This window comes from Hesperophylax consimilis, chromosome 17 (genome assembly GCF_061612785.1).
Source record: "Hesperophylax consimilis isolate HC1 chromosome 17, BYU_Hcon_1.0, whole genome shotgun sequence".
Taxonomy (NCBI): domain Eukaryota; kingdom Metazoa; phylum Arthropoda; class Insecta; order Trichoptera; family Limnephilidae; genus Hesperophylax; species Hesperophylax consimilis.
Window position 1 is genome coordinate 13,644,461 of NC_142852.1, and position 19,524 is coordinate 13,663,984.

At 36.1% G+C, this 19,524-nt stretch overlaps 1 protein-coding gene across 3 annotated transcripts; it reads right to left on the reverse strand.

The window, feature by feature from the left end:
- Positions 1–7,620: 7,620 nt before the first annotated feature.
- Positions 7,621–15,887, reverse strand: LOC149416041 (serine protease snk-like). Of its 3 annotated transcripts, XM_089642035.1 has the most exons (9): positions 15,694–15,887; positions 14,383–14,493; positions 14,113–14,216; positions 12,379–12,506; positions 12,039–12,197; positions 11,190–11,284; positions 10,537–10,694; positions 10,054–10,227; positions 7,621–8,801 (listed from the first exon to the last, which is right to left on the reverse strand). In XM_089642035.1, exons 1-8 carry the CDS (start codon positions 15,773–15,775, stop codon positions 10,054–10,056), a joined length of 1,011 nt encoding a protein of 336 aa, XP_089498161.1. In that variant the 5' UTR covers positions 15,776–15,887; the 3' UTR covers positions 7,621–8,801. The 3 variants fall into 3 exon arrangements, with proteins under 3 accessions (XP_089498161.1, XP_089498162.1, XP_089498163.1); XM_089642036.1 differs by lacking the exon at positions 7,621–8,801 and having other exon boundaries at positions 9,916–10,227; XM_089642037.1 differs by lacking the exon at positions 7,621–8,801 and having other exon boundaries at positions 10,060–10,227; positions 10,557–10,694.
- Positions 15,888–19,524: the final 3,637 nt, after the last annotated feature.

Sequence of the window (19,524 nt, forward strand, 5' to 3'; positions counted from 1 at the left end):
AATAATGTTTATTTCAGCTGGACAGAGCGGTGTGTGCAATGCTCTGCCTGCCATAAAATTTTACATTTAAGTTAATACATTGTTATGAAAATAACATACGATTTTCACTCTAAGTAAGAACCTGTCAAATCTGTGATTTATCTTGTCTATTGTTTATGCTCTGGCAACTTAGAACTTTAACAGGAAGTGAGAAGAAATTCAAGATGGTGGCACTTCCCGGCCGGTCACAGGAGAGACAGGCTGTCCGGTCGGGGGGTCAATTATTATTTCTGGAGGTCTGAGGCTCTAATCGAAAGTTATTTCATGGATTTGCGATTAATACCGAAATGTTCAGTTTGTGCTTCGAGATTAGAAGTCTAGTCATATTTCCCGCGAGTGGAATTCGCCCCGGGTGGCGTGAATAATGAAAACGTTTTTACCATGCGTGGCCATGGTGGTAATCCGAGTTTATTCAAGCGATCGGTGATTATTTCTGCCGATAATCTGTTTTCGCCGTGTGCATTTTGATTCAGAGCATTATTAAGTTCCACCTTGCCTTCGTGGAAGGGCAACTTACGGATTAACCGTCTACTCAGGGCTGGACCACACTGGGCCGTAGGCCAGCCACATTCTGATGCCGTCTACTCCTCTTGGCTGGACCACACTGGGCCGTAGGCCAGCCACATTCTGATGCCGTCTACTCCTCTTGGCTGGACCACACTGGGCCGTAGGCCAGCCACATTCTGATGCCGTCTACTCCTCTTGGCTGGACCACACTGGGCCGTAGGCCAGCCACATTCTGATGCCGTCTACTCCTACTGGCTGGACCACACTGGGCCGTCGGCCAGCCACATCCTGATGCTGCCGTCCTCTAGCTACATGGCTGATTCATCTACTCCGCCATTCGCGGCACTCAGTGTTCGTTCCTCATAACTAAATACGTTCTTATTATTTTAGACAGGGTAGATAGATTCTACGTTCTGGTCGATGGGGGTAAGTTTTCACCTTTTTTGTATTTCTCTGTGAAATTTATCAAATATAATTTGTTACGGCCAGTCCAAAGTTTATCCAGATTACTTTCATTCTACAACCTTGCAACTTCCTTTCAAACATCATGTAGATGGGATATATTTTTCCCCGCCCTGAATGGAGAATTATGCTCTACCGTCGGTAGGTCGGTTTGGCGAGCTCTTTTCCAGTTCAACCACTGGAAGGGACTCTGGCGCGTTGGCCTTCAAAGACCAACAAAGTCAAACTTGGCCACCCACTATTCTATCATATTAACAGTCAATAATGTACTTAGAAAAACCACACACAATAACAGCCTATTAACACATCTATGGGCTAAGTAAGTATCGTAACATTGTGTCAAATTCATATTCATAACATGGCGCATCAACGTGGTTGGTTCGTATTTGTTCTTATTATTTGATTTTGAGTCGAAGTTGCAAGCATTTTAATAATCATTTGTATTTGTTTTTGTTGTTTCGACGTCTCACATAAAACATAACCTATAAATGTCATTAGGTGCCTAAATGTTAACAGTGCGAGCTTATCAAAGTGCCATCAGTGCAACCAACATAAATAACGATTTGTACGCATTATTATAATTTATTTTTATTTTACGGGCAATATTATTTTATTTTACGGGCAACACAATACTATGTGTCAACTTGACAGCTAGGAATGTCAAGCGTAAACAAACATCGCGATTTTGACAACAACTGTCAAAATAATAATACACTTTGAAAGTTTTGATAATTATGTTATGCAACCAATACTATACAGTGCTTATAAGTGCATTTAATTATATATTTGCCTCGCGGGAGTACAATATATTCATAGCTATCGTCATTAGCTAATTTATAATCATTTTGTATTCAATACTTGCGGTTTCATAAGTAAACTTCAAAATGTCGACAATAATAGACAACAACAATGAGAAAAGGAGATGTGTCATACTGAAACACATTCCTCAGGGAACAATATTTATTGTTATTTTTTGTAAATTATGGGGGCATCTACAATCGGAATGTAGGAAGAAGAGTCACAACAACTCTAAACCTAGGGTTGCTTCTTTAAAAATATGGAGATTAAAAAAAAAAAAAGGAAAAAAAAACTAAATGTGAGTCGCTCTGTTCACGCGCCTTCCTTTGCGCAGAGGAAGTGCGAGTGGCAGAATTGGCTCCGTTTGGTTAGACAGTTCTGAGGTGGAGGTACCGCCGCCGAAGAAAAACAGAAAATTTAATTTTACTCCAATAGATTACTCGAGTATAATTTCTCATTAAAATAATAAGTTAAAATTTTGTAGATTATAAGTACTTATATTTTTAAGTTTGTCCTTCACGGAAAATAAATTTTACTCCAGTTGGTTACTCGAGTATAATTTCTCATTAAAATAATAAGTTAAAACTTTGTAGATTATAAAATATTCATATTTTTAAGTTTGTCCTTCACGGAAAATAAATTTTACTCCAGTTGGTTACTCGAGTATAATTTCTCATTAAAATAATAAGTTAAAATTTGGTAGATTATAAAATATATATACAAATGTGAGATGCTTCGAAACACAAATACATACATATTTCTGGTCACGATCAGTTCAACTTAGCTCATATTTATTTTTAAGTTTATTTTTATGTCAACTTGGATTATACGACGATATGAACCCGCATATCCTCTTGTATTCTAAGCTTAATATCATATGAACTGTGTTCATATACCTTTATATTGTATTACTTTAAGTAAAAACATATGGAATTATTCGCCCAGTATTTCAAGATGTTCCGAGTTTAAATATATTGTGCTTACATAGGTCTCATTGCCCATTTGTCTATGTAAGTATCTTTACTATTACAAAAAAAATTCTTGTTAAGTTTCTATAAACAAGTTACTACTGAACTAATATTAATAAATTTATATAATATTAAAACTTCATCATTTGAAAAATGTAAATCAATCCTAAAAATAAATTAGTGATTGATTGGTTCCTGTGAGAACCTCGGTAATTAGTTACACTAATACTACAATTTACAAATTGAACCCTCGGGGACAAAAGACGAATACTTAATTGATTGGCACCATTTTTAACGATGGTTGTAGACTATTTATAGCACCATTTATTTACGATGGTCGCTAACAATTCTATTGGCACCATTTTTAACGATGGTTGTTTACTAAATAATGTGGCATCATTTTTGCGATGATTGTAAGACTATTCATAACACCATTCATTTACAATGGTTGGTTATATCCTGTATTTCATATACCAATGGTAAAATAAACTTATATGTTGTTTTCTATTGTATAACTGTCAGAAAAACTAAACCCACGAGACCAGTTTAGGGAGTTAGATAGGAATACTCTTCTATAGAGGAACTCTTCTTTTCCAAAATGGATTTAGAATCAGTGATAAAGTGCAGATGGTACACCATCTACGAGTGTAGCCTACTTTGGCTTATTTAAAAAAGTGAATCTGAACAGTGATGCTTTGTGCATATTTAATGTTTTGATGTATATTGATGTCATGCTTTAGTGATAATATTTGTATACTAATTTTAAGTTCTATTCTGTTATAGATGCTACGTCTACGGTAGTCCCAGACGAGAGTCAGAATACATCACCCAGCGTCGTACATGCTGCGGGTGATTACGGGCCCCGTCCACGTATCTTCTTACTGCTAATTGTGTACAATTTAAGGTCTTTATTTCTAAGTTCTGATTTTGTTATATCTAATACTCTGAACTTCAATTGGATGCGCCGCAGACTCATCCATCATGTCTTACGCATGATGGGCGCGACTGATTTTGTGGCACACCCTTTTGCAAGCATACTATTACTTTTAGTACATTTCTGCTATATAACTCGTTTTTTTATGTTATTATATCATGTATGTTTTAGGAACCCATCAGACCAAGTTAGGGTATCTCTTAGCTCAGGCTTTTATTTTGTTCTCCTTGTGTTTGAGGGCAAACACGTTGGGGGCGACCGGGGTAATGTTATGAAAATAACATACGATTTTCACTCTAAGTAAGAACCTGTCAAATCTGTGATTTATCTTGTCTATTGTTTATGCTCTGGCAACTTAGAACTTTAACAGGAAGTGAGAAGAAATTCAAGATGGTGGCACTTCCCGGCCGGTCACAGGAGAGACAGGCTGTCCGGTCGGGGGGTCAATTATTATTTCTGGAGGTCTGAGGCTCTAATCGAAAGTTATTTCATGGATTTGCGATTAATACCGAAATGTTCAGTTTGTGCTTCGAGATTAGAAGTCTAGTCATATTTCCCGCGAGTGGAATTCGCCCCGGGTGGCGTGAATAATGAAAACGTTTTTACCATGCGTGGCCATGGTGGTAATCCGAGTTTATTCAAGCGATCGGTGATTATTTCTGCCGATAATCTGTTTTCGCCGTGTGCATTTTGATTCAGAGCATTATTAAGTTCCACCTTGCCTTCGTGGAAGGGCAACTTACGGATTAACCGTCTACTCAGGGCTGGACCACACTGGGCCGTAGGCCAGCCACATTCTGATGCCGTCTACTCCTCTTGGCTGGACCACACTGGGCCGTAGGCCAGCCACATTCTGATGCCGTCTACTCCTCTTGGCTGGACCACACTGGGCCGTAGGCCAGCCACATTCTGATGCCGTCTACTCCTCTTGGCTGGACCACACTGGGCCGTAGGCCAGCCACATTCTGATGCCGTCTACTCCTACTGGCTGGACCACACTGGGCCGTCGGCCAGCCACATCCTGATGCTGCCGTCCTCTAGCTACATGGCTGATTCATCTACTCCGCCATTCGCGGCACTCAGTGTTCGTTCCTCATAACTAAATACGTTCTTATTATTTTAGACAGGGTAGATAGATTCTACGTTCTGGTCGATGGGGGTAAGTTTTCACCTTTTTTGTATTTCTCTGTGAAATTTATCAAATATAATTTGTTACGGCCAGTCCAAAGTTTATCCAGATTACTTTCATTCTACAACCTTGCAACTTCCTTTCAAACATCATGTAGATGGGATATATTTTTCCCCGCCCTGAATGGAGAATTATGCTCTACCGTCGGTAGGTCGGTTTGGCGAGCTCTTTTCCAGTTCAACCACTGGAAGGGACTCTGGCGCGTTGGCCTTCAAAGACCAACAAAGTCAAACTTGGCCACCCACTATTCTATCATATTAACAGTCAATAATGTACTTAGAAAAACCACACACAATAACAGCCTATTAACACATCTATGGGCTAAGTAAGTATCGTAACATTGTGTCAAATTCATATTCATAACAACATAAAAATAAAATGAATAAAGAAATAAATAAAAATAAAAATAATAAATAAAAAATCAATACATTGATGTGCACATTAGGTCTTTATGGTGGCTTGAGTGAAATTCTCCATCTCCGGTGTAGAGGCGCTCCCTGCCACTGGGCAACGGCCTGGACAAGAGTGTTGTCCGATCTCTGGTAGCGCTAATTATCTAATTATTTGCGGCACGTTCCAGAGTGGAAGATACTACCAGTATCGCCCTGGTGTAAGACCACCATTCAGAATTGAAACGTTGCTCCAAATGGCTTTAGCCGTGTTTAGTGACTAGATCTGAATAGCCAGGTACTTCCCCACCTTCCTCTTTCCTTTCCCCACTTACCTTCAGCCTCACAACATCCCCCAATTGGGGATGCCATAGTCTCACTGGCTCCAGACGGGAGCAGTTGGGACTCTTGTGAGGTATTCACTATAAACAAAAAAAAAAAAAGCGCTGCCTCGTCCCGGCTATTCTGTGGCGCATCAAAGCAGCGAACCCATGCACCCTTCCTTCGGTGAACATCTGTGAGGCGCTGCATCGCCAGGGGAGGACAAATAGGGCTCTGTATGCGTGGTTGTACTGTACTCGGAGTGTGTTCATGACGCCTTGTGTGTATGTCGTCCATAGCTCGCTAGTGTAGAAGCTCATACAATATGTTTGGAAAAGTTGCTTCTTCACCGGAGGACTGCATTTGTTGAATCTCCTGGCAAGCATGTTAGCTCGCACACTCAGTACTCTTCTTTGACGTTCTATGTCTTTTTTATCATTTATAATAATATTATATTATTATATTATAGTATTTTTTTTTTTATAAATACTAGATATACCGTTCAAAATACAACCAATATCTTTCCAATCTCCTTTCCTTTCCAACTCCCTTAATGATAGTAATAATAAGCTGGTTAGGTCTCAGTAACTCATTTGCGGTTTTCGAACCACCTTGAACGTCGTTGAAACCAAACGTGATGGACTAATTAAAATTCAAAGACAATAATTTATTTACTAGGTACATCATATAAATAATTTAATACGTATTTTACTGTGCCTGTCTCACAAGTGTGTCGAGACTGAATGAATTCTTCAATAATAGGTATGCTCAATTTCGATGCGTACATTTTTTGATTATTTTGAAGCAAAGAATTTGATCAGGTTGGTATTTGTAACAATAACGGGACCAAAGAACTGTTCCACGACCTTTGTTAGTGATCCTATTTTTGAAATTTATTTTGATGTATCCATCATATATTAGGTGCAGAAATCATTAACGAAGAAGGGAATCAGTGTAGGGCCAAGGACAGTTCCTTGGGGAATTCCGAAAATGGTTGGGAGATTAGCGATTAATGTATTCACAGCGTTTCAGGATAATTCATCTATAATAGGATGACACAAAGCGTAGTACACTTTTTTAAAGTCGTTTGTGTTGAGGATATTACGGATTATATGTACCTCACGATTTTATTTGTAATTTCTTCAATGTGTGAATTCCATCGGATATTTTAATCGATTTCAATTTCAATGTTTATCTTTACTACCAGTATTTATTCACTTGCTTAGTGACAGGCAAAAATCAATTAGACTTGTACCAAAAATCAAGGTAATGGTTTGAGTTGACCAGTCTAGGTACGTATTCTGGAAAACATGAATTTATTTTATTTAATTATTATTGTAAATTTATGTCATTGGACAAATAATGTGAACATGGGTATTATATATATTATGCACATTGATATGTAATAATACAAGTACAAAGTCGAGGATAAGCTGTAATGCGGGCCTGAATACATTATGGCCCAGTCCACATTAGTTTCTAACTAGGCAGTGCCTTTTCTAAGAAACATCAATTTCTTTGGTTGTTTGGTACGTATTACCAAATTATTTTTGTACGTATCAATTATTTCGTATTAATTATTTCGTAAGTAATATTAATTGTACGTAATAATTAGGTACGTAATATCTAATTATAAAGATTTATAAAAGTATATAATATAATTTAATTATAATTTGTTTACCTGATATATTGTACCCTTAATTTCCTCACGCTTACAATCTGTAAAAAGATATATTATTTTAATTATCTTTAAAAACACACTTCTCTAATTTGTGTACCTATGTTAATATTATGTTTGTATTTATATCAAAAGTTTTTGATTATTGTTTAAAAATCATTAGAACTAAAGGTAAATACTCCTCCCATAAACACGAGCTCCTGGAGCTCAACTTATGGAGTAGTAGAATAATAATGTAAAAATTGTATATATAAGTCTGCATATTGTTATCATTTATAATGTTAAATAATTGACAAGTAATAAATAAATAAAAAAAAAAATAAAAAAAAATTATTTGGATGAGTAATATTCTAAAGGCCAATTGAGTAAAAACCACGTAAGAAAAAATTTTTTGAGTGAGAAGAATTAAAAACGAACATACAACTAAGTACTCACATTAACTTATTATTTCCAAAACTGTTCTGCTGAAATCTGATAACCATTTTGCTATTTTTGGACCAAAGGATGACTATTCCCACAGTTTCAGTTGTGAAGGGGTTTTATTATATACTAGCTGTACCCCGCCACGCGTTGATGTGGCTCAGGCTGTGTGTGCAGATAGAGAAACAATAGCGCGTTTTGGTTTTACATTCAACAGAAGGCACTGTTTTACAACAAAAGCTTTTTTTACCTGTCACAGGTAACATCTATATAATATATATAAACAGATGCGGATTCAAATACAAAGTTGTGACAAAATTACAAAGCAATCAGTGAAGAACTTTCTGAGATTTATGATTTTGAACAAACGAACATTTACATTTTTATTTATAGATAGATGTATCCATAATTATTTTATTATAATATATGTATCCATAATTAGTTGAGTGTTGACTAAGGAAGAGCAGGTTATTATTTCCTAATCTACGGGAGGGGATATTCATTGAAAGGCAATCGTAGTAAAGTTGACAAATCAATAATACAATTAATTATATTGAAGAACCATTTGAGATTAAATTTGTTTACGGTTCTTCTAAAGGAGAAAGAGAAAGTCTCTTCCTTATTCTAGCCTCCCAATAATTGTTGGACAAAAAATTAAAATAAATACTCGCATCGTTTTTAACTGCAAAAGAAATATTTTTCTATATTTCGTCTCGATTACCTAACCCAAGTTTCAATAAGAAAATAGCAGAGAAAGCAGTCATTTTTGGTAAGATAATATTGAGATTAACGAAGGCTTTTTATTTATTTATCTCTTAGGCACGTATGGTGTTCATTACATATGTCGATAGAAAGGACTATGTTCTGCCAGATATTTAATGTAATTATATCACAATAATAAACAAACTCGGTTTAGCTGCTACTTTGAACAGAGATTCATCGCCTTTGAAGTCCATTTTAAAGTTTCTCTTGAGATAAATGTGTATTTCCAGAGTCATGTTGCTAGTCAAGTGACAGCATTCTGATTACTGGATAGAAGTTTGTGTCTAATTTTTAGTTCCATTATTCTCCAAATTTTTCCAAATTGATGAGATTTCTGAAATAGAGAGATTAACCTTTTTTCAAGTACAGGTCGCTAGCGTCAGGTTCTCTGATATGAGGGACAATTGGCATTATGAGATAAGTAATTAAGCATACTATATTCACTAACTCTATTTTATGATGGTGTTAACTAAATCTTTTTCTGATTTTTCTGTTTCAAATTTTCATTTAGGAATCGCTAATATTGTCTTCAATAATTAAATATTACGGTTTGAATATTTAATCTTTAATTTATTAAAAAAAAACTATTAATATTTTTGAAATTTCTAGTTAACCCAGCTATTAATCCCAACATGATTAACAAAATGATTTGATTGAAAAGTGATGCCCAAGTCTTAAAGTTGTAAGTTTCGAGAGCTTTGTTATCAATATTTTCAGTAAAGATCACTGGATTTTTTATTCGAGAAATCTGACAATTTAAAATTTTGATATATTTAAGTGAAGTCTGTTTTCACTGTATCAAATCAACAATTTGTTGGGAGAATATTACAATTATAAATATTTGAAATAATTCTAAAAAGTTGGAGGCATTGAAAAAAGTAAGATAAATAGGTACATCAAGAAAAAAAAAATTATTATTTATTTCTATTAGATCTACCAAAAAAATTATACCTACATAAAAATGGAAAAATCAGTCATTTTAAATACATGTATAGATAACGAAAGATTTTTTAAATATTTATGTTGAGGGATCAGTAGGATTTATAGGCCCTGTTAAGAGTTCTACTGAGCCGAACCCTCTGATATGAAAATATCTGGAGTCGGTGAATAATTTTCCCATTTGATCTCTGGTGAGTTGACGTGTTGTTCTTGTATTGTTTTGTATTTATTTCACTTATATAATGCACTTGCATAATGTTGATTGACTAGATGATGATTTGTGGAAATGTGTGTGGAAGGGTTTAGATTTTCCTATTGGAAAGATTTAACACGGACATAAAATCGATAGATTAATGTGTAAACAAGATTGAACCAAAGTATGAACGCTGTGGTACTCCACTAGGTGCATTATTTTTTTTCTGACAGAAAACATTATGCCGTGTAGTAATCAACCTGTCTTTTCTTTAACAGCATTTATTTTTGTTATAATATTAAGAACATCTGTTGTTTTAAAATTTTCATTTAATAACACAATTCCTCTTGTAATGTCATGCTATGCCAGAACATTTGTTTTGCCATGTGGTATCTTCAACAAGTCGTAGCAACGTTATGTATGGTTATGTTAGGTTAGTTTGCGTCGTACTTACTTATGGCCACACGATCTTCTCAATCCAGTCTAGATATTGAGTGACTCTAGTGTACACGGCGGGAATGGTGGAACCACATCCAATCCCAAAGGAGGTGATTCCAACCTGGTGATGGATACAGTCCTTCAGCCTATTGGTTGGCAGGTTAATAGTTAGAGGTCCACCGCTGTCCCCCTGAAAGATAAACAAATTACTTTACCGCTACGATATTACAGGACAACGGACCTCTTGCACCACAAATATTGAACTCACACCGGCCACAGTACTCCTCTAATGCCATTACACCAAAAAATCACACTTTGATTAAATATAACACCAATAAATAGTGTGGTTTCATTTATAAGGTATTCAAATAATAAAACCTTTACTAACGTAAAAAAAAATCAAATTTTTAAAATTACAAAATTTATAAAATATTCTAAATTTAAATTTAATTTAAAATACTAAATTTGTGTAATTTTAAAAAAGGTAGGTTAGACTAACGCTGCACGTATCTTTCCCACCATCAGAATTGCCGGCGCAGAGCTGCTGCGGGATGACACCCTGCTTCATGGTCCTCGTCACTCCGAAGCTCTGACGGCACTGCTGGTTGCTGAAGAAAGACAACTCCACCTCCTGCAAGGTGACCGAGCCACTGCCAGCTGAAATAAGGAAAATCATTCATTGTTTTCTCCTTTCTACCGCCAGTGGCGAAAGCAGCGCTACTGCACTATTTTTATATATTTTTAAATTTTGGGATGCTGAGCGGGGTGGAGAGGAAGTTCTGGGAAATAAAACAGTTGGACGTTGGACGTTTTGAAAAGGGGAGCATTTGATTCAGGGCCGGATCTGATGTGGACACCCACACTTTCATCCTTACCTTCTTTTCCCCATCTCCTTTATCCTCACTACGTACACCTATTGGGGTTGCCATACTCCTGGCTACAGACGGTTGGGAGCAGTTGGTACTATTGTGCTGTATTCACATTAAAAAACGTAAGCTTAAGGAGTTAAATCAAAGAATTTGAGTAAAGTCTATTAATACGTGAAGGTTAACTAATCAAAAAACGTGTGTAAATTGTTGTAAAGATTTTGATAAATGTTACTTTAGTGCACTTCTGTTTAGAGTTGTAAAACATTAACAATACATAATATACCTAGGCTAGTTCTACCCCATCCAATGGCCTTAGCAATTGTCTGCTCCATTGTCTCGTTTTGCCACAAACAGACGGGCCGAACGAAATCTGTCAACCTGTTGAAAAACATACCAAATCAATGTGTGTTGAAAATACTAATCACCAAGGAAGATTGGTGAAAGAAGTTGCATGTTCCATTAAATCAGATGAAAGTTTATGAAAAATGCTGATGAGAATCAATATTTATAATGCAATATCAAAATATATAAATAAATTAAAGACAGTGTTGTTGTTTCACAGAATTTGAAGATTTCATCAAATTTCAAAGTAAAAATGAAAGTTCTGTGAAAATTCCATCCAAATTCTTATTTCGCCCTAGCCCGGCTGTTTTATACAACATTGATAATAACAACTAGAATTAATGGGACATTCACAGAGCTTGAATATTACATTTGACATTTGATAAATAATTGTTCTAATCCTGTGAAACAACCCGTCCGGTCCTAAGAAATGTGAACTACTAACGGTAACATAAGTTATAATCAACGAATATTAAAAAGGTGATAATAAACTTCATTTCGACATAATAAAAACATTATGCGTCCGAATGAAAATTGGTATGGATTTAATTATTTAAAGTCTGATGGAAAATTTCAACAATTCTTCAAATTTCAAAGTAAATTGTCATGTTCTGTGAAAGATATTTTCAAGTTCTGTTATTATTTCAGTTATGTCAAGCAGCTAGCCTGTAATGATATAATAACAGAACTTGAATGGGACTTTCAGAGAACCCGAAAATTAAAGTTGAAATTTAAAGAATTGTTCAAATTGTACGAAACAACCCGTATGAAAATGGTAATGAACCCTTACTTGGCTGGTGTGGCTAATCTCAGCAGTGCTATGTCGTGATACTTGCTAGGCGACTTGTACTCAGGGTGAACAATAATGGACTGGATCTGGATATCCTGTAGTTCCGTGTCGTCCTTGGTAAAGTCTAATTCACCGAGGCGGACTATTTCTGGTCTACCGCTGGAAAATATAATAACAAACGATCTTCTTCAAACATAGAAAACTTATTTTGTTGTGAAATTTTATTAAAAAACAAGAAAAACTTAGTTTGTATCGCTTTTTAAAAAACAACCGTGTTTCGGAAGCAATGTCTACTTCTGCAGAGTTATATTTTTCAAATATGTAAAGTTAAAAAACTGACCTAACAAGTCCAGAGTTTCTGGTAAAAGTGCAGTGGGCTGCAGTAAGAACGTAAAACTCGCTCAACAGAGAGCCGCCACATAGCCAAGAGAAACCAGCATTATCCGTTAACCTCCAACCCATAGCTACCTGTAAATAGGCAAAATAATAATACAACCGTCTGGAGCTAGTGGGACTATGGAATCCACAGATGGGGTATGTTGTGAGGCTCACGGTAGTGGGGAGTATCTGGTCACCGAACTAAATAATAATACAACCAGATGTGACCGTTTCTTTTTCTGATTTTTCTGTTTCAGATTTTCGTTTAGAAATCACTAATATTGTCTTCAATATTTTAATAATACAACCGTCTGGAGCTAGTGGGACTATGGAATCCACAATTGGGGTATGTTGTGAGGCTGAGGGTAGTGAGGAGTATCTGGTCACCGAACTAAATAATAATACAACCGTCTGGAGCTAGTGGGACTATGGAATCCACAGTTCGGGTATGTTGTGAGGCTGAGGGTAGTGGGGAGTATCTGGTCACCGAACTAAATAATAATACAACCATCTGGAGCTTGCGGGACTATGGAATCCACAGTTCGGGTATGTTGTGAGGCTGAGGGTAGTGGGGAGTATCTGGTCACCAAACTAAATAATAGTACAACCGTCTGGAGCTAGTGGGACTATGGAATCCACAGTTGGGGTATGTTGTGAGGCTGAGGGTAGTGGGGAGTATCTGGTTACCGAACTAAATAATAATACAACCGTCTGGAACTAGTGGGACTATGGAATCCACAGTTGGGGTATGTTGTGAGGCTGAGGGTAGTGGGGAGTATCTGGTCACCGAACTAAATAATAATACAACCGTCTGGAGCTAGTGGGACTATGGAATCCACAGTTGGGGTATGTTGTGAGGCTGAGGGTAGTGGGGAGTATCTGGTCACCGAACTAAATAATAATACAACCGTCGAGAGCTAGTGGAACTATGGAATCCACAGTTGGGGTATGTTGTGAGGCTGAGGGTAGTGGGGGGTATCTGGTCACTGAACAAGGCCACAGCCATTTCAAGCAACGTTTCAACAATATTACATGTTATTTGAAATAAGTTGTGAAAATAATACATATAAGCTATTCTTCTAGAGCCTTACCCCTCGAGCACGAAGACGTAAAAAAATGTAGGAAGATAGGAAGATAAGATGATAAGATGATAAGAAGATACGAAGATAAAAGTTAACATTAAGCACATAAGAAGAAAAGAAAATAAGAATATAAGAACATGAGAATATCAGAATAGAAGAAGATAGCACGATAAGAGGATAAGAAGATGAGAGAATAAGATGATTATAAGATAAGAAGATAATAGGATAAGAAGACAAGAAGATAAGAATATAAAAAGAAAAGAAAATATGGAGATAGGAAGAAGATAAGATGATGAGATGATAAGAAGATAAGAAGAAAAGATTTTTTTATTTATTGTTTATTTTAGCTTTCACCCATTAGGGGTGATCTTGGCCATACACAATTAACATAATGTAACATAAATAAACCAAACATAACATGTAATAAACATAACATATAATAAACATAACATAAGCGGTACAGAGCTGGTAACAGTAGGTTATCACAAAATTCTAAAAATAGGAACCTGTGTACAATATAAGTGGGCGCAAGATAAAAAGATAAGAAGATAAGAGGACAAGAGGATAAAAAGATTAGATATTTTATTAAGAGTTTTGAGTATGTTTTATCTTACAATGTGGGGGAATGCTCCTGGGTCCGTGACGGTGGTTCCCCCTATAACACCGAATACAGGGTCATCTGGTTCCGGACAAAACAGTGCAGAATGCTCCAAGCACTCTAAAAACAACAAAAAAACAATGTTATGTTTGGTCCTCTATAATCGGGAGAAGCCAACATCAATTCTTAATCGGAATATCCTCTATTTTTCATTTCGAAGTGTTTTTTAATATTATTAAAATTGTATACAAAATAAAATTTAAAAAAAATCATTTGTTTTCCTTACTCTGTTGACTAATCCGTACGCCATTTTTAGTTCCGAGAGAATCGACGATTCGATCTGCTGTTCCTGGTCTCTTTACATCATCATCGGTACAGCAGAAAGTCAGCCCATTCGCTGTATAAACCAAACAATGTGTAAATACAAACACTCTACGGCTGGAGCCAGTGGGATTATGGCAACAACTAATAGGGGCGGGAGGGAGTTGGGGGGGGGGGATAAGATGAGAGGGAGGAATGGTCGCCAAACGCCGCTAAAGCAATATCAAACAAAGATTCTGAAATATGCTATTTTACTGTGGTAGTATAACTCAAATATTTGATTTGAAAATTGGAACTGATTGTTCAGAAAAGCGATAAAGTTGGTACTACATACCTGCATTCTGAAAATTATTTTATTTCAACTAATTGAATGAACCTATCGAAGTCCTGTTTTAACTCGACTATTTGCCGTTTCGTGTATCTGTAAATTTGTGTGTTACATTCCGGTTCCGGTTCAACATGGTTGCCGTATTGAAAATGACATTTTTATGTACAGCCGTCAATTTGGAATATTTAATATTATTGTATAAGTACGGTAAGACGACTTCAAAGACGTTACTTTGGACAAATTGTACAATTCAAAGAAGTGTGGTTTATAATTCAGTACCTATTTACAAATCTTATGATTTCCGAGGAAATTTCTATTTTGATTTATTAAATAAGGGAAAATGAGAAACACACTTAATTTGGACGCAAGGTTTACAAAGGACTGTTCACAGAACTACTACTAGTATTTATGTACTTTGTATATCTTTTGTTTAAATATTTGACAGATTTCGAATTTTTTCAAGTACATGTAAATTTCTAGTTGTCTCTCTATTATTTTTCAAAAAAACATAATTATAATTATTATAGAGAAAATTGATAATATTTGTTGTTGAATTCAAGATCAATCAGGTACCTCGCTCAATACATTAACACAGGAGGCCTTGAGGAAGGTCATTTCCCTCAGGGCCTGTCATCTTCGGGGATGCTGTGTGGTGGGTCTTTTTAAGTAAAGGGAAGAGAGGAAGTTCTAGGGAGGAATATGATAATGAGGAGTGGGTCGGAATTTTGGGGTCAGTGTGTCCGTGAGTGACGTCCGGCCCGCCACACAACTCACATCCTGCTAAGTCACCAAACATAGCGCACTACTTGGTAATCTAGGGCAAAGGTTATCAGATAAATAGCGGCGATCCGCCTACCAATTTATATGCGAAACCGGCTGGTATTATCGATTTTATTTATTTTTTAATTACATACATAACTACAAATCAATTTAAATAATAAAACTCACCTGTACTCTGAGGCAATGGGGTAGAATAAACACTTTTATATAAAGCGACCAAAAAAACAACAGAAAAAAATAATGTTTTCATTTTAAAATAGAATTACTTTTAAAATCACTGTCCGAATAATATGTTAAGTTAGCGACGTACTACTGCAACGCTAACCGATGTTACAATGCGCTTTGCTGAAACTGGTTGAGGTCAAAATACTATATACTACCTCTCGTATGGTAAGAACTGCTAACAGGGTCGGACTCAGGAAAGGCACAGTTGGAAGGCTAAACTAGGGCGCTAAATTGAAAGGCGCGCTGGGAATTGACTGAAAAAGTTGTAGTAGAATTGTTTTAATTTTTACGCTACGGATAATCAAATATTCCTCAAAAGTTCCTGTGTGGGAAGTTTCGATCTATTTCTAGACTTGTTATACTGAAAGCAAATGTCTGTAATAATAATCACGGCCCAGACAAGCCCTGGACTAAGTATTAGTGCCATTCTGTATGTGTGGCATTGAAGTCAAATCTAGGGTGAGAGGAAATTGCCTGGCAGCCATCTTGTATGACTAACTTTTGAAATGATTTGTACGCAAGGTGGTGCATAAAAAACTAACTAACCATCACGCCGTTTTTATGCAGCTGTAGGCAGAGAGGACGGACCGCCAAACAACTCGGTCAAACCACACACTCCTTGCCTCATTCACATTCATACATCGTCTCATACATACTCTTCTATTATTCTAACTCTTGACATGGCCCGACTCGAGTATCTGATTCACTTGATCGTGCCATGTCCTCCTCAGACGTCCCTGACTTCTGCTACCATTCACATTTGCATCGTATATTCTCCTTACACTCCTTTCTTCGCTCATTGGCTCTACATGCCCTAACCATCTAAGCGTCCCTTTATTGATCTTACTCATTACGCTTACATCAGCTTTGCACTTTTTGCGGATCTCCACATTTCTCAAACGATCGTATATGGTTTTACCACACATACGCCTCATGGATCTCATTTGAACAGCATTCAGTCTACTTTGATCCTTTTTCTGCCAGTTCCATACATCAGGGTAGGTACCAGCACTCCATTGTGGACTGCTAGCTTCGCCTCATTGGACAATGTTTAGTTAGCGCCAACTGCGTTCAGTCCTCCATGAATGGAGTTCCCTGCATTTCCCCTTGTTTCAATATCTCTGTCAGCCTTCCCATCTCTCTAGAACATACTTCCTAAATACACAAACTCATCCACCTGCTCCAAGTATTCCTCGTTCACAATATCATGCATAAGAAAACGTTAAAGTTAAGTTAAGTTAAAGCATAATTATCAGGTAAAACTTATAGTTATTTTGAAATTCTTAAGATAAAAATAAAATTCAGTCCACCCTACTACACCGTCCATTATTAGGTAGGTACATGAAAAGATTTAGCAACCTGCGGAGAAGGCCGGTTTACATGAACCGGTTTGTTTATCTAGATTGTTGTATGACCTTTATTTAACAACCAAAAATGACGCACAAATATATGATGCCTTTAGCAAACATGTTATTGCCAAAACAAGCTGCTAAATCCTTAACTAACCAACCGATGATGGTAATTTAATAGGAAGAAATGATATAATACTTGCTGCGAACAATTGGAATCCTAAAGTTCAAACCCTTGACTTCTGGATCAGGATACAAAGATTTTTCATGGATAATGTCATCTTTGGCGATGCTATGTGGAGTGCCTCTTTATCCTGGCATTGTTTTGGGGACCAGATCTGATTACCGTCTCATACCCCTCCCTCTACCAATTACACCAATTGAGGAGACCAGTTTAATTCGTCCGTTTTGTAATTTTTCAAGATGGTAGCCGTGTTGGGTACTGCCTTTTTATCCCACCAGAGTTCGCATGAGCGTGGATCCTACTAAGATCTGTCAAATCGGAATAATCAATATTATTGTACCTATCAGAATGAAGAAAGTTAAAAAAAATATTAATTATTGTTAAATTGTATTATTCTTATTTCAAATAATGAAATGGCACATAAAATATAATATGCATTACAAAGTAGTTATTGAAGTTTCCTCATAGAAAATTAAACTAATGATTTCAGAAGAAATTTTGGTTTTAATTAATTAAATACTAACTGACGGTGTACCTGACGTTGCTGGGGATTACCCTTAACAGGAAGCTACAAGCCAATAATGTGTATATTCTTGGTATACCTTATATTGTAGGTAATAGGCATTAAAATCGCTTGACAAACGCAGTCTAGAAACGTTCGATTTCAAGCAAAAAATTGGTTTTAATTTATTTTGCAAATAATTTTATAAGAAAGCAAAAAATTTGATCAAGTGAAACTATCCCAGATAATCTTGGCTATAATACTGTATTTTTTAAAAGTTGTTTCCATTATGCGTTCATACATTTCTATTGAAAAAAAAATAATTTTTTAGTAGTTTGCATTTATATTTTTAAATGAGTATTTTTTTACTATTATTTGTAATCTAATCAAGCGAAGCGATAGTAAAACCTTCAATTTATCTAAAAAATATTTTTTTGTTTTCATAATGTACACCAATTTGTTATAAAGATTAATCAAAATAGTGATTTGGCAAAGCTTCGCCCTAAGAGATATACATATTATACTATTATGGACTTTTCTGTAGACCTTTTAAAGGTATACAATTCTGTAGTACATTATTCTGATGTATCTCATAAGGTTTAGCCAGCGTTAGCAATGTATTTTTTTATGACTTGGTTAAAAAATATCGACTTTTCCCTACTTTCGACAAATATAATATACAATTAAAATGCACAAAAAAACCTTCCGGAAGAAATTCTCTAAATCAAGGCTGCCCAACCCCAGGCCCGCGGGCCACAATGGGACCCGCAAACGAATTATAAGTGGCCCGCGTGAACCATTTTCAAAAAACCCGCCAATCCGCCAATTTGAAAAAGTGTCGCGGGCCCGCGGTAAAACAAACAATGCAGCTTGCGCGCGGTCACCAGTGTTGCCAACGAAGGCGATTTATCGCTATTTAGGCTACTCAGAACGAGAATCAGCGACGAAAAAATCTAACCTGTTGAACTTAATTTTTAAACAAAAATACACCGTTTTTTGATATAATATTTTTTGCGTCCGAAATGGAATCTTGTAGCCACCCCCCACTGGGGAGCACTCATTTTGAATTTTTTTTGTGGGGAATTATGTTTTATAGAAATTCTCTAACAACTCCCCCCCCCATGGAAATAGGAACCGTCAGGTATTCAGTGGCCCGCCAGTGATTCAAAATCGTCAATTTCGCCCAACTGTTAAAAAGGTTGGGTAGCCTTGCTCTAAATGATAGTGAAAACCTAATCAAAATTCGTGGCGTATTTAAGAAGAACTAAGAGCATAAACAGACAAATTCAAAACATACTTTTTCAGATGCGATGTCTACAACTATTCACGGAACTACAAGTAACGCGGTATTCACTTTAAACTGCATATTTTGACATTTTTAGCGCAAATAATCCGATATCTAATAATTATTAATATAAAAATTAATTTAATATTTTTTAGAAGAGTTGGTACAATCCTGAACTAGTAAGTTATTTCTCAATAAAACTGAGAAGAATAAGGTTAGATTAATTTATTGCCTTTTTACATCAACACAGAGACTCTGTACTACTAATACCAAAAAAACCCGAAGTGACGTGTATATAATGTTAAATTTTATTTCTTAGTATTAAAATATGATGGGATTTTCCTATTCCTTAAAATACTCCGAAACAATATTACATTTGAATTTCCGACAATTCATTTTTCATTAGGATTTTAACTGCTCCCAACCGTCCGAAGCTAGTGAGATTATGGTATTC

Coding starts and splice junctions, on each gene's coding strand:
- LOC149416041 (XM_089642035.1), bottom strand. CDS start 15,775: ATGAAAACATTATTTTTTTCTGTTGTTTTTTTGGTCGCTTTATATAAA. Junction 14,217..14,382: donor CGTACGGATTAGTCAACAGA/GTAAGGAAAACA, acceptor TGTTGTTTTTAG/AGTGCTTGGAGCATTCTGCA. Junction 12,198..12,378: donor AGAAACTCTGGACTTGTTAG/GTCAGTTTTTTA, acceptor TATATTTTCCAG/CGGTAGACCAGAAATAGTCC.